Source organism: Remersonia thermophila, chromosome 4 (assembly GCF_042764415.1).
Source record: "Remersonia thermophila strain ATCC 22073 chromosome 4, whole genome shotgun sequence".
In the NCBI taxonomy this organism is placed as follows: Eukaryota; Fungi; Ascomycota; class Sordariomycetes; order Sordariales; family Chaetomiaceae; genus Remersonia; species Remersonia thermophila.
The window spans coordinates 892,995-908,075 of NC_092220.1; the positions used below are offsets into that span (position 1 = coordinate 892,995).

Genomic DNA, 15,081 nt, shown 5'->3' on the forward strand with positions numbered 1-15,081 from the left:
TAGGCGAAGGGAGGGGCGGGAAATATCTTGGAGGCGTGTAAACATACCTACCTGCCTACCAGCTAATTATTACTGAACCAAGTGCCGACGCCGGAGTTTCTTTTCGACCCTGGAACATCTTGGCAACCGTCGATCGACAAAGGGCAACGTCGTCATCGCTAGCGTAGGCACCTAGGTCCAAGACCACACAACCTGCCTTTCAAGAACACTCACGGACAAGCTCACACACATACATCCACACATCAGCATACACAGCGAGCCAGCCAGCCAGCCAACCTGCCACCACGACGACCGCCACCATGCCCCGCCCGCCTCTCTCCCAGAACCGCAGCATGGCGATCCTCAACGCCGCCAAGGCAGGCGGCTACGCCGTCCCCGCCATGTGCTGCTACAACATCGAGGGCATCATCGCGACCGTGCGCGCCGCAGAGGCCGCCCGCTCCCCGGCCATGGTCCTGCTTTTCCCCTGGGCGATCCAGTACGCGGGCGAGGCCCTGGTCAAGGCCGCCGCCGAGGCGTGCCAGTCGGCCTCGGTGCCCGTCTCGCTGCACCTCGACCACTGCCAGACGCCCGAGCTCGTGCGGCGCGCCGCGGACATCGAGCCCGGGTTCGACAGCATCATGTGCGACATGAGCCACTACGACCGGGACGAGAACCTGCGGTTGACCAAGGAGCTGGTGGGGTATTGCCACGAGCGGGGCATCGCGGCGGAGGCGGAGCCGGGGCGGATCGAGGGCGGGGAGGACGGGGTGCCGGAGACGGCGGATCTGGAGGGGCTGCTGACGACGCCGGAGGAGGCCGAGGAGTTTGTGAGGACGGGCATCGACATGCTGGCGCCGGCCTTTGGCAACGTGCACGGCGAGTACGGGCCGCGGGGGATCCGGCTCGAGTACGACCGGCTGCAGGCCATCAACGAGAAGGTGGGCGACAGGGTGAGGCTCGTCTTGCACGGCGCGGACCCGTTTGACGAGAAGATCTTCCGGGATTGCATGGCGGCGGGCGTCACAAAGATCAACATCAACAAGGGCCTGAACAAGCACTACGCGAGGGTGCAGGAGGAGATGAAGGGGAAGCCCCTGACGGCCGTCATCGAGGCCGGCACCAAGGCCATGCAGGAGGCGGTCGAGCAGTACATGCACTGGCTGGGGAGTGCCGGCAAGGCGTAAAGCTAGATAGGAGTATCACATAGGGCCTCCAACAATAAAGCATTGAAGCGAGGTTGAACGTTGGATTCTGCGCGCGCCTAGGGCTCGAAACACAAACAAAGTTGCCTCTCTGTGATTTGTAAACTACAGGCCGGCGAACAACGCCTTGATAGCCACCATGGCTGCCCAGGCGCCCGGATCCGGGGGCAGTTCGGTCTCTTCGTGGCTGACTCCGACATACGTCGCTCTCCCCAGCCGCGGCCTCATCTTCTTTGTGGCCTCGGCGCCCGCGACCGCCGCCCCGACGGCCTTTTCGAAGCTCTGCGTATCTCGCATGGTTTCGGCGAACGGGATTAGCGTGTCCATGACGGTTCGATGACCAACCTTGGCGGGCGTGTACTGCTCCAGGTGGGCGAGCGCCGTTGGGAGCGCTTGGGCCCAGCAGGCCGCCACGCTGCCGCCCCGACTCCTGCCCTCCTCGAGGGCGCTCCGCAGGGCCACCAAGAAGATACCCAAGATCCCGCCCAGAGTGCCGCCCATCTTGGTCTCGAGCACCTCCTCCAGCTCCGTGAGCACCTCCACGACGGAGCCGCGCGCGGCGATGCCTTTGGTGGCCAGCGCCTCGAGGACGGCCCGCGCCCCGGTCTCGAGCGTCAGCCCGCAGTCGCCGTCTCCCATGGCCGCATCCCACCGCGTCAGGTCCGGCTCGGCCGCGATAATCGCCTCGCACGCCCCGCGCACCATGCGCTCCAGTTGAGCCGGGTCGACGCGCACGTCGCGGGACTCGTCAACCACGCCTTGCCCCTCGGCCGGCGGCGGCGGTTGAACAACCTGTTCGGTCCTTGGCCCGCGCGGCCTCGCCCCTATGTCGGCCTGCGACCCGGCAACGGCTTCCCACGCCGTGTCGGTGCGCACGTCAAAGAACTCCTTGATCTGCTCCACGGTGTACCCGCTCGTGGGGTCCGCCGCGATTCCCGACAGGTTGATGACCGAAATGGAAAAGGCCGGCGCGTTGAGCGATGTCTCGAGGTGTCCCGCGTACACTCGTTGCGGCTCGATCTTCCAATCATCTCTGAGCTGTTCCAACAGCTCGTCGACCAGGGCACCCAGCTCGAGGTTGGACAGGCCGCCAAAGTTGCTCACGACCAACGCCGTTTCGTCGCCCGGTCCGAAGTGCACGTACCCGCGATCCGGGTCTGTCTCGTCCAGGCAGTAGCGCAGCAGCTCGCGGACCAGCTCCGATGCCGATGGCGCGGGGGAGAGCTTGCGATAGCCCGGCTCGTTGTGCGGGCCCGTGCCGATCTCGAGTTCGTTGGGCCCCAGGGTCGTCTCGGCCGGCCGGCCGGGGACGTGGCAGTGATCGAGCGTCGCCGCCATGCTGACGATCTGCGCGTTGATGGCCGTGCCAAAGTCGTAAAGCTGATCGAGAGAGGCCCCCTTTGCCGCCGCCGCACCAAGCAGCTTCAACACGGCGATCTGAGCCGCCAGCCCCCTCCTCCCGACCAGCGACTGCCCGCCCTGTTTCCCAATCGAAACGTCATCGCCGCACGACAGCAGCCGGCACGCCTTCCCCGCCGCCTTGGTCTTCTCCACCGCCAGCCCAAAGTGCAGACGATCCCCCGTGTAATTCGTAATCACCAGCAGGGTCCCCGCATCCGAAGGCACGGCGTCCATCGCGGCGAGGACCTGCCTCGTGCTCGGCGACGCGAACACGCCACCCTGCACGGCCGCCGCCAGCATGTTGGCGCCGACGTACCCGGACCACGCCGGTTCGTGGCCCGATCCGCCGCCGCTGATGATGCTGACGGTCGAGCGCGGGTGGGACGGGTCGTAGACGACGCGGTTGGCTTCGTCGAGGCGCAGGCGCGGGCTGGCGGCGACGAGGCCGCGGAGGGATTTGGGCACGAGGCCCACGAGGGACGGGAAGAGGTGGCGGTCGGACATGCTGGCGCGCTTCTGGGGAAGGACACGGAGGAGCTTGCGTGGGAGGATTGTGCAGAAGCGGCTGGTCCGGGGTTCGGACTCTTAGCTGCAGGTTGAGCCTCGAGCCACGAGGGATTTGGACACGGCCAGATATATTGGCCCCCCACACCATCCACCGTGCATGACTGTTTCATGGACCTCAGTAGCATGCTTTACGTGAGGGGAAGCGAGGGGAGGGTACACGCTGGGAGGGGCAAAGGTGTCACTTACACCCGGGAGGGTGGGATGAGGGTGTGGCTGCATGTTGCCGGTATACCCGGTTCGGATGCCGAGTTTTGGATAAATCCCGGGTTACACGGCCGCCACCCCTGGCGAGACCTGCACGGCATTTAAGTTACCCACGCAGAAAGGGTATCATTGCACCTTGGGGGGTTTTGTTTTTGGCCCTGAGCCGGTCAAGCCGCATTGTTCGCTGAGTCAAACTGTCGACTTCACACACCATGGCTTCACCAAAGTGGCGGATCGCCATCGGCTGCGATGTAGGCCATCCGTCCCTCTCTTGGTCCCGGCAGGACCGTTTGCTTGGCAATGGATGCTAACCAACCCATCCAACGTAGGACGCCGGCATCAGCTACAAGAACAAGATCAAGGAGGACTTTCTTGCCGACCCCCGCGTGGCCTCCGTCATCGATGTAGGCACCGACGACAACACCGCATACCCGCACATCGCCGCCGCCGCCGCCAAGCTCGTGGCAGCAGGAGAGGTCGACCGTGCCCTGCTCATCTGCGGGACGGGCCTGGGCGTGGCCATCGCGGCCAACAAGATCAAGGGCGTTCGTGCCGTCACCGCGCACGACAGCTTCTCGGTTGAGCGCGCCGTGCTCAGCAACAACGCCCAGGTCCTGTGCATGGGCGAGCGCGTTGTTGGGCTTGAGCTCGCTCGTCGTCTCGCCAAGGAGTGGCTCGGTTACGTGTTTGACGACTCCAGCCCTAGTGCGGCGAAGGTTGCGGCTATCCACCATTATGAGCAGGCAGAGGGAGGGTTGGAAGTCAAGGAGGAGGTGCAGGCTTGCTGTTAATGTGGTGTTGGGTTAAGAGGGGATGCAGGAGGAGAGTACCAACTCGGAATGCGCATTATTGAACAGAACTGTGTTCATCTTCTCCGGCCCATTTGGCATCGTTAGAACATCAATCACGCGGGAGTCGAAAGGACTCGCCGTAAGAGTCCATACAACCCTAACTCATCCTCACACAGAATGAAGCTACATTCGAGACCTGTGTACGGGGATGAGCTCGGGGGGGGGGGGGGGGGAAGGAAAGTAACAAAGCCTCATGATGGCTATTTATCACTCTGGAATGTTGTGAGGCCATGATTGATTATTATATGCCCCAAACCATGACTCTCCCCGTAACCGATGGCAGTATCCGCGCTGTCAATCAATGCGCCAACCATGTCTCCAGCGTCCCTGGTTCTCCAACGCTCCTATTAACCACTCCTCAGCTTCTTCTTGGGTCGCAGCTCGCCGGCATAGTTTTGGAAGAACTCCTCCGGCCCCGTCGGATGCTGACCCGTTACATCATGGAATGCTGTAGTCGAAATGTAGTTGGTCTTTCCTTCACGCACCAGGCTGTAATAGTCAAGCAGGTACTCCTTCTCCGAGTCGTCAATATCGGTCTGGGTCTTGAGAACCCGCTTTGCCTCGCGTCTTTGACAGTCAGCCTGCGGAACGGGAGCACCGAGGAAATGGCACATACTCCGAAATATTCTCAAATTCCAATGTCTGGCCCAGCGCCTTGCTGGCCGCCGCGGCAAGCTCTTCTCCAGAAACGAGCATGGGGCCAGTGAGCACCATCAGCTGGCCGCGGTGGCGCTCGTCAAAGCCATGGGCCCCCTTGCCAGTGAGGACGTGGGCGGCCACGAGGGAGATGTCCTGAAGATGTCAGTCTTGCGTGAGAGACATTCGACGATGGTCTAATTAACTTACTCCAAGGGCAATGGGAGCGAACTTGTGCTTGTCTCCAATGGGTAGCGGCAACAAGCCTTCGTTCCGAGCCTGCTCCGTGTAAAGCAGCAGGTTTTCAGCGTAGAAGCCAGCGCTGCCGGCTAGGAATCAGCATCCTCTCACACAAAAACACAGTATTCGCCCTGCACCCTGGATACTTACCGGATGACGCAAGGCGAGTGACCCAGCGGGTTACTCGGGTCACCCTTGCAAGCTAGCACAGCTGCCTCAAGATCGACAAACTCGCGGAGACGGGGCTGGCTGTCCCGCTCAGCGTAGTCACAGCCGGCAGCGCTGATGAGGAGCACGTTCGCAACCCCAGCCCTGCGCGCAGCCCCAATAAGCTCAGACGCGATGTCCAGCTTGTCAGCGCGGGCCGGCGGCACCAGGCACAGCGTGTCGCAACCTGTCTTCTTGAGCGCCGCCGCGACGTCGCGTTCGCGGCCCGGAGTGTGCGTAGCGATTGTCGCACCAAGAGCCTTCAACTCCTTGACCTTGTCCGAGCTCGGATTCATGGTCAGTCCGGTCAGGCTGTCGATCTTTTTCTTGAAATCTTCGTCGGTGAGGAGCAGCTCGGCGATAAGGAAGCCGGTTTGGCCCTCGACGGCGGTGATACAGACATTACGCGACATGATTGCTGTGCTTGGTAGCAATCAATGAAAAAGGGCTCTGTTTAATAAGCGTAGAAAACAAGAGTGTGAATGAGACAACCTTCGTTTTCATTGAAATCTGGGTATGAAAGCGAGAGAGGTGGGAGGGAAGTGAGAGACCATGTTTAGCAAACGCGAGATCTATAACAACATTCCCATCACATGCGACCTGCTCACCGAAGGCATCCTTGTTTTCAGAAAACTTGAGTGAAGTCATCATGACGAATCTGCGTCGGCTGGGATGACGTTGATCGACAGTACGTCATGAGTGCAAACAGGGAATGGAGTTACAGGATGCGCAGATGGGAAGTGGATGATCTGAAATTTTGCGGTTCTATGCTCGAAGATGGCCTACTGTGCAACGGTGCATAGTTCTTTGTCCCAGTGACGCGTTCACTCTAATGGCCCAGTGGGATACCGTCATCCTTCTTGTCTCGAGGTTCCCTTCCTTCGTCTTTGATGAGGTAGAGGGGTTGCTGTGGCAACGAGTAGGGGAAAAAGACAGGCCGACGAGCCCCTGAATGATCCCTTGAACCACCTGGCAATGAAACTGGACAAAGCCCAACGGCAGAGAGATTCCATTCGGAACTGTAAGCAGTAACATCGAAGTTCAATCAAATATAGTGCAAAATCAGTGGATAAGACTGCAAATAGGCCTTATGATGGATTGAGGTTTGCCTCCCGGGGGTCGTTTCACTCCATATTATTATCTCCTCGAAAGGCTACGAGGGGCAATCGGAGATTTGACGTCCGAAAATCCACCAACCCCGTTCTCTTCACAGCATCATACAAGCCCTACGATTCTCGTTCTCTCTTCCACTCCATCTTTTTCACATCCGCCTCCCCCTTTCCCTCGCCTAGCGTCTTCGTTTCTTCCTGACCCGCCTCTTTGTCCCGGCCTCCTTGTTCTCCTCTTCGCGTTGTCTGACATTAGAAGGCAGGATTCTGCCCAGCCTGATCAACATCGTCATTTGCGATATCCTCCAGAAACGTCTGCAAGTCGCACAACACCTTGAGCTTGACCAGGACCTGCCATTTGTCATAGTCTTTGCCGTCTGCATTACCGACCTTGATGATGCCTGGCGAAATCACAAGATCGACACGTTGAGTCTTTTCTGAGCGCAGTGGTAACTCGTGATTGCACTCCATAGTCGCAGGATCAAAATCGAATCCGGAGCTGGGACGGGGATTGCCCGGCAAGATATAGAGTTTAAAGAATGCTCTTGACCTGCGCAAGGTCATGTCAAGATGGGCGGCCTTGCGGAGTATGTCCATAGTGGAAGACGATACAGCCGCGGCGATGTTTTCCGCCGATTCTTCGGACGAAACCAGGGCGAGCGACCATTTCGTCAAACTGTCGATGATCCCTGTTGATATCTTCTGGCGATAGCTCCTGTTGTCAAGGTCGAGATGGACAAGGAATTCAGTCCATCTAACACGCAAGTCCTGGATCTGTGTGATGGCAGCGGACTTGGAGAGTCCAGGGCGATTGTCGCTCAAAATAAGATCGTAAAGAAGGAGCCCAAGTTAGCAGTTTTAAGAAGCCGTCAAGGGGCACATTCCACCCATACCTTGGAGCGCTTCGCATGCGTTGCTCAGCTGTTGGCCATGAACGCCTGCCCAAGCCCTGGAGTATCTTTCGAAGATATGGTCATAGAGCTTGTGCCAGACCCATGATTCAAGGAGAATGGGACTGAGAGCCGGGTTCCCCAACATAGCTTCTGCGTGCGGAAAGTTACTGAATGAGCTTCTCTGTGCGATCTTGCGCGCCTGGCGGGTGGAGAAGCATCCCGGAAAGCAGTGAGAAACAAGTTGCCGGATTGCAAAGTCGAGTTCGTTCCACTCCTCGCGGATCGCGGCATCCGACACTTTGGGTATGTCGAGGAAGTTCTCCGCTCGAATTGCGCCAATCTCCTCAGCAAACCTAGCGCCTTGCACCTCCATCTGTTGTCTGAGTCGGGCCAGCTCTTGACGAAGTTGGCAGTTCTCAGACCCAAGATCAGCCTTCTGGTGTTTATTTCCCTCGTTCTCCCTGTTAGCACGAGCCAGCTCCTCCTCCAGTCTGCCATTCGCTGCCTTGAGTTGGTCCACATAGGCCTCCAGTTTCTGAACTCTCTGATTGAGCCCGTGTTCTGTTCTCCTTTCCTCTCGTTCTCCGGGCATAAATTTGCACAATAGCTGCCAAGTGGTCGATGACGCGTGTTTCTGCATTTGGGCTGGCTGTTCCTGGGGCGCCCGGCATTCCGTTGACCTGCCGTCGAGGACCTGCCGCACGTCTTGCAAGGTTTGATTCAGGGCACAGATTTGTTCTTGCTGAGCGTTGGAGTACTCGGTGAGCTGCTTATGGGCGTGTTGGAGAGTGCAGTGCTGGGATCTGAGGCATTCGTATGCTTTGCTGGCCTGGCAACACCCTTCCCCCGTGTCGTTTATGCCCATTCCGTCATTATAATTCATAGTTTCCGACGCCGATTATGCGGCCTATCGTAGCCCGCGCGACTGTGCCCTCGGATTTGGATTGTTGTACGTCGATCTATGGTCATGTGTTGGCTTCACTCTGATCCGCAAGGTGGTATCCGAATGTCACTAATTAGAAGCTAGACGCATGAAGTACTAACTTACTCGTAAGGAAGGTAGCGCTCAGGAGATGCATACAAAGGTAGATCCTCCAACTCAAGATCTAGCCAACAGAGACAAGAAAACGAAGTGATGGTTGGTGTCTACTCAAGTCGTGCCAGGCTCGAAGAGGAAGCAGAGTTGATGGACACCGGGAATAAAATGGAAGGGAAGAATTTATACATACAGCGCTTAACTATGTTGAACAAAATTGGCTGCCCGAGCAAGAAAACCAACAAGGATGCTTTCAGACGCATCTTACAAGTGATTGTTGGAAGGCTTTGTGGAATAAAAGCCTTTCTGTAGGAGCAGGACTTTCGGAAAGGCGATTTATTCCCATATCAAGAATTTCTAGGCTCTTCCGTAAAGGCTTTCATCAATGAATTAAAGCACTAAGAATTCAGGTTCTGTGCACATTCATCACCATTAAACAGTGCTATGTTCTCCATGGGGCCTTTGACTAATTACCTACCTACCTTACCTTGCCTACACCTAGGTTTGCCAGGAAATGTTGCCTGGAAGCCAGAGACCTCCAAACCTCGGGTAATTCGATCATCGAGCACTAGAAGCCATCTCAAGGAAGGCAACCAAGGGGTAATAATTGCTATGGTTAGGTACCCTAACTAATTCACCTTTCATAGTCACGACCATAAAAAAGACCAGAACTCTCAGATTACTCAATTGTCCTTCCCCACCCTCTTTTGCAGTCCCTCTGATCAAACTCGATAGCACAGAGCAAATCGAGAATACATGTACCTGTCCAGATGATGACCAAGACGCGTCAGAGTCCGATGACGTCCAGGTGCCGAAGCACAACAATCATCACGGCCGTATTTGGATGGCCTCCATGGTCTCTTGAGACCCCCAACCAGAATTCATTCAAGTGGACCGGACACTGTACTTTGCCACCACATTCTTCGAGCCCTGGCGCTTGCCCTTGTGGTAACAGGAAAAGTCAAGTGAACCGCCCACGCAAGTCATCTGGATGTCGTACTCCAACAGGTAATACACCTTTCCGATGGAGTTGGTGTATGTTGGCAGGGATGATAGGTCGATTGTAGCATCCCAGTCGATTTTACACAGCTTTTCTACACCCCTCTTACGGCGTGAGGGCGGAGGCGATGTTTCGCATATGTAGATAGTTTCCGAGAGCGATTGCTTGATTGGATCGTCCGTCGAAAACAGGCGCTCGAAAGAGAACCGGACGGGCTTGTTCGTTTGTATCTCTTGGCCCTGCCTTTCTATTAGGATTGGGTTCTCGGTCATTGTGTAGGAAAGGAGACGGTGTAGCGACCGGACGACGTACAATCTTAAGAGTCCATGCCGTCTGGTTATTGGCGTACCATGCCTGGTATGCTTCATGCCAGAACTTGTCTTTCTCCTTATGCTTGCTTGGGTCCCATGGCATGTAGATCAGAGTACCGTAGCTCGCACGAGCGATGCGAGATTCGACATCAACCGTGAAAGACCCCAAGCCTCGGATGCTCGCGGCATAAATGACGGCCCCGCGGCAGATAGCGGTCCACCTACGACCAAACGGCATGTCAGCAATCAAATAACGGACATGAAAGAACACGATAGTACCAAGAGGACTCACGGGCCGGCACCACGTGACTGTAGAACTTCGATGTCACGGCCGAGAAGGCTTGTAAGAGAGCTGAGCAGGTACCTGCACCTGCCAAACCCCCCAGCCATGATGACATACTATGAATAAAGTTAGTTGTACTAGAAAGGCTATGCAGGGATGCGGGCTTCATACCTTCGGGGCCTTGTTTTTTTTTTTTTTCCATGATGGATTTGATTTGCGAACGCACCATGGAGCAGATCTTGTCGACAACAGGGTTGAAGACAGCGCGGACGTCGTCAGTGGTAAGCAACACATGTGGCAGAGGCTCCCGGCTAGAAGGTCTCGAGATAGACCTGACGTCAACACACTCCCAAGGCTGGTTGATGACCCATGTCCGTGACCGGTTGTTGTCGAAGGTGGGCTTTATGCCGTGCTCCCACTCGTCATGGATGAGTCGGTGGCGGGTTTGACTTCGCATCTTGTACCAAGCATTTTCGCCAAACTTCCGTTCCAAGAGCTTGACAAAAGCCTCGTCCACGAAGACCGCGCCGCAAAGTCCACCTATATACAAGTCAGATCGAAGCTCCAGAACCATTCATGCAAAGTGGGCTCATGCCGGCAATGGTTTACCTTGTCCCGGAACACATTCCTTCACCGTCATTGGGGAAATGCTGACTACCTCGTAGCTGATGAGGTCCGTGGTACCGCCGCCACAGTCAACCACAACAAAGGTGTCGCCAGCCTAACACAAATTGATTCCAGTATTAGACGCATGACTTCTATGCTGTCATATAAGGTATCAAGACCTTCTTAACAGGAAACCCACCTTAATATCACAGCGGCCTTCCATGTCAGCAAGGGTGGCCAGAGCAGCTGCCTCTGGCTCTGAGATGATGTCAAGCTGGGTTGGACCGGCGGTGCGTGTCTCAAGTATGCCCGCCTCCTCGGCTGCCTCCCGCATACGCTCACGAGCATACTGCGGCCAGATGGCGGGCACAGTGATGACAATGTGAAAGGTGGAATGTTTTACCAAGCTGCGGCTGATTGTTTCGACGATGCGCTGGCTGCAGTGATTCCACAGGAGGCGCAAGTATTCGGCAATGACGGAGATCGGAGTTTTCTCGTGTCTCTTCAGGTATAGGCGAGCTTCCTTGACCTGTGCCGAAAGACGAACATCCTCGGGAAGATCGTGCTCGTCGATGAGCAGTAGCTTGAACCATCTGGCATGCTCAGCATCAAACGGGATGTTGTAGCCCCAACGGACCATGTCGCCCTCATCGTCATATGCAATGGCAGTCGGAACCTTCTCTTCATCTGAGTTCGAGTGTAACTCGGAATCCCAGCTTGTGATGACCTCTGTTCGCTCAACCTTTTTGCCCCAGGTGAATGCAACCCCGGAGTAGGTGGTTCCAAAGTCGATGCCGATAATGATCGTGTTTTTGGGCTGATCGATGTTAAACGACATTTTGACTGTCTAGTGTTCATGAAGGAGTCAGCTTTCCATGTGAAATGCGACACAGGAAGAGTTCTTCAAAGTCAAGAAGAACTGACCGGCTGTGCTCGATATTGGGAGAGGAGGCCCCGGAATCTTAAGTCCCCGAGATGTGGTCGTGGTAGATAAAGCTTCAAGGTCCAAAACACTGGTCTCTGCCTGGGCTACCACCGGTGCTTAAAAGGAAAAGGAACCCGTTTGTCATAATCACATTCTGCAAAGCTCTCCATGCCAGACAGACAACCCTAGAAAAAGGACATCCCAGGTTGGATTATGCTACTACAATCAAGTAGAAAGTTCTGACCATACAGACCTGCAGCTTTAGTTCATGAACATGGACGACATTGAAGGGCAACCATGGAAGGAAATTTCCTTTGATTTCCGTCTTTGATTCTGCATCTCTGGAACCACGTTTCTTTCACCAACGCACTGCTACCACAAAATCACCAGCAGTTACCTTTCAGTCCGTCTGCTCAGCACCAATACAAACAACGTCAGCAAACGACGGTCTAGAAGAAAGGGCATCATTGTCCAAAAGCATCAGGGAGCTTCTAGGTGAAGCTGGGTGAGAGTAGTTGACTCTGATGAAACCCATCCGTCTTCTCTAATTTGGTCTAATTATGTCTTGTCGGCCTAGCGGGTAGCAGTGATATCGTCCCCTCGAGGATTAGATATCAAGCCCAACACTACGGTTTCAGGACTAACAGGGACGAAACTACCAACTACCCCCAACGCCCAAGCATGCCGAATATTGTCTCCGTGGACACCGGCGCTGTTGATGTTTGAGGACTGATGCGAGAAGGAAAGGCGGTGTGAGGGCCGGAAAGCTACCTGCAGCTGCAGGACCTCTCTTTACAGCTGCAAGGCCTTTCCTTCCGGCTGCAAGGTCTTCCTGCCGGCTGCACAGCCTCTGTATCTAGCTACAGGAGCTTCCTTGTAGCTTTGATCTCTTTGATAAGACTTCCGATAAGGAGCTTTGGCCACACTTCCTATACATATTCCAGACTGCTCTACGCAAGAGGGCCTTCCTTATCTTTATCATCGAATTCAACACCAACTTTGGCATTTTCTGGAATACTACTTCCTTAAGGTGCCTCTGGTGCGGAGTCCCGCATCAAGGACCTTCTGTGCTGGATGACTGTCCTCGCTCCTGACCTGCGCTACTCATAGTGAGTTGCTCCTACAGGACAAATCCTCTATTGCATATGCGCCTGTTGTAACGGTCCTCGCTTAGGTATAGTTATCCCCTTCTAAGAAAGGGATAGCCCGTCCTTCCAACATGGCCTGGTACCTATCAGCAAGGCCGGCACTATCAAAGGTCAGATTAGTAGCGTTGGGCTGCGAGGAGCCAGTGCATCCACTTTGACGCATCCTGAACAGGGATCATGGAGGGGGGGTGAGGGCAATGACGTATTGGTGGTTTGCGAACCAGTGTACGTACTGGGATGTAAGCTCAAAACAACAATACCTCCAGGGCAACGAATACAGGCAAAACGGAGCTTTCGACAACACCATACGCACGTGGAGAGATGAATCATGAATGCAGCAGTTCCGACGTAGCAATCAGAAAACGCATCATGAGTTCAATCGGCGCCCATCTCTCAAGGGATGGTGGTGGCGTCACGGCCCGGAACCTGTGCGGGGGAAGCCGAAGTGCACGTACATATCATCAGATGCCCTGTCAGACCACCAACCCAAGAAGACGCGGGGCCAAGGAGGGGCGATTTATGGGTGGTATTTAGGGGGCGATCGGCCAGATGGATGCATTCCGTGTCGGCGCGTACCAAAGATCTTGAACCATTGCTCCGTTCACGTCATGAATCGAATTGAGCTGTTTGCTGGACAGTTGGCCCCATCCATTGACCATTGAGCACAGCAAGCAGCCTCATCACTATCTGCTTACACGTTTGACACCGAAGACTCGCAATCTTCGCCAAGTATCTTGCCGTGCCTGGCATAGAGGGCACCGTCACCATGAGCACCTCGCCTCCTCTGGCCCTGAGGGGCCTTTCCATGGCCACAAGCGCGGCTCTTCTCAGCGCATCACGGCCAGTTTGCATCTCAGCCCTGCGGATGCTGGCCTCGCCCGCCTCGAGAGTCGCCCAGCGACATCAACCCCAGCCGCCGAGGCTTCTACAGCAACCTCGATATCCTGGCCAACCCCGGTTGGTCCTACGCTCATTCTCCACCACGACGGCCCGCCGGACTCAGGATGTCAACACGCCTCCCCAGCCCAGGTGGCGGGCGCCATCAGAGGAGAGCCTTGAACACCGACCCGTCCTCATCATCGGTGCCGGCAACATCGGCCGACGCGTAGCTTTGGTTTGGGCGTCCAACCAGCGGCCTGTCACCATCTATGACATATCCCCGGAGGCTCTCCGATCCGCCACCAACTACATCACCGACCACCTCGGCGAGTACTGCGCCTCCCGCGACACCCACCCAGGTCACGTCAGCACCACCTCCGACCTCAAAGTCGCGACGGGCACCTCGGGCCAGAACCCCTCGCGCGACTCCTCCGGCGCCATCACGCCCGAGGAGCACACCAAAGCGCCCTGGCTGGCCATCGAGTGCCTCCCCGAGATCCTGCCCCTCAAGACCTCGGTGCTGGCCATGCTTGAGCGCAGCCTCCCCGCGGACTGCATCCTCGCCTCCAACAGCAGCAGCCTGACCACGGCCGAGATGGCCGCCGAAGCACCCCTCGAACACCCCCACCGCCTGCTCAACACGCACTACTTCATCCCGCCGCGCAACCGCATGGTCGAGATCATGTCGTCAGGCGCCACGGCCGCGCCCATCTTCCCGTTCCTGGCGTCGCAGATGCGCCGCGTCGGCCTCGTCCCCGTCACGGTGCCCCGGGACATCCAGTCGCGCGGGTTCGTCTTCAACCGCATCTGGGCGGCGTGCAAGCGCGAGACGCTGGCGGTGCTGAGCGAGGGGGTCGCCAAGCCGGCGGACATCGACGCGCTCTTTTGTGACTTTTTCCACGCCGAGAAGGGGCCGTGCGAGAGGATGGACGAGGTGGGGTTGGACACGGTGCATCGGGTCGAGCAGCACAATCTGGAGAAGGACCCGAGTCTGGGCAGTGAGAAGAGCATGAAGTGGTTACATGACAATTATATCCAGTCGTGGAAGCTGGGAGAGAAGAGTGGCGATGGTCTGTACACCTGTGAAGAGCGCGAAGGGCTGAGGGAGAGGCACCATTTGCACCACTTCAAGAATGTCGAGGAGACGAGAGGTGCGTAATGTGCGCCTTTTCGTCGTTTGTTTCTGCTCTCGTGTCCTTTTGCACGCTGTGTTCTTTGATGCTCTCGTGGGAAAGTACGAGGTTCTGCCAGGGGATTTGAAGTGCTGTTGGTAAAAATGAACCTGAGGTGTATGTAAGAGATGGAAAATCCCATCATGACCATGATCTATATTATATTGTCTTTTCCCAGCGTGACGTGGGTAAAGGTGTTCAGTACGCGTCTGCTGTTGGCAGCCCAGAGCTGTCCCGGTGACCCGGTCCGATGTGTGTCGACCTGAAGAAGAGAGGCGGGCGTGTTTGGCATGCTTTCTTGTTGTCTGTCACTTGCCAGGAGATGGTGGGATTGAAGATGGTTTGCGTGTTTACAACAAAGTACAAAGTTCAAGTCCAGTGGGAAAAGGGGCCACCAAATAAGCCCACCTCTTGGTTTGTGGTTGGGCT

The 15,081-nt window shown here is 56.3% G+C and overlaps 5 protein-coding genes across 5 annotated transcripts; 3 read left to right on the top strand and 2 right to left on the bottom strand.

Moving 5' to 3' along the window:
* Positions 1-299: 299 nt before the first annotated feature.
* Positions 300-1,166, top strand: VTJ83DRAFT_4363 (uncharacterized protein; the record flags this gene model as incomplete). The annotated part of the gene is made up of 1 exon (XM_071010844.1): positions 300-1,166. One exon carries the CDS (start codon positions 300-302, stop codon positions 1,164-1,166), a length of 867 nt encoding a protein of 288 aa, XP_070865813.1.
* A 123-nt stretch (positions 1,167-1,289) lies between these two features.
* Positions 1,290-3,089, bottom strand: VTJ83DRAFT_4364 (uncharacterized protein; the record flags this gene model as incomplete). Its single annotated transcript, XM_071010845.1, has 1 exon — positions 1,290-3,089. The coding sequence occupies one exon, from the start codon at positions 3,087-3,089 to the stop codon at positions 1,290-1,292; it is 1,800 nt and encodes a 599-aa protein (XP_070865814.1).
* Positions 3,090-3,568: 479 nt separating this feature from the next.
* On the top strand, positions 3,569-4,147 carry VTJ83DRAFT_4365 (uncharacterized protein; the record flags this gene model as incomplete). The annotated part of the gene is made up of 2 exons (XM_071010846.1): positions 3,569-3,607; positions 3,686-4,147. The coding sequence occupies 2 exons, from the start codon at positions 3,569-3,571 to the stop codon at positions 4,145-4,147; spliced, it is 501 nt and encodes a 166-aa protein (XP_070865815.1).
* Positions 4,148-4,554: 407 nt separating this feature from the next.
* On the bottom strand, positions 4,555-5,703 carry VTJ83DRAFT_4366 (uncharacterized protein; the record flags this gene model as incomplete). The annotated part of the gene is made up of 5 exons (XM_071010847.1): positions 4,555-4,632; positions 4,693-4,774; positions 4,824-4,999; positions 5,054-5,165; positions 5,234-5,703. 5 exons carry the CDS (start codon positions 5,701-5,703, stop codon positions 4,555-4,557), a joined length of 918 nt encoding a protein of 305 aa, XP_070865816.1.
* Positions 5,704-13,367: 7,664 nt separating this feature from the next.
* On the top strand, positions 13,368-14,639 carry VTJ83DRAFT_4367 (uncharacterized protein; the record flags this gene model as incomplete). The annotated part of the gene is made up of 1 exon (XM_071010848.1): positions 13,368-14,639. One exon carries the CDS (start codon positions 13,368-13,370, stop codon positions 14,637-14,639), a length of 1,272 nt encoding a protein of 423 aa, XP_070865817.1.
* Between the last annotated feature and the right edge of the window lie 442 nt (positions 14,640-15,081).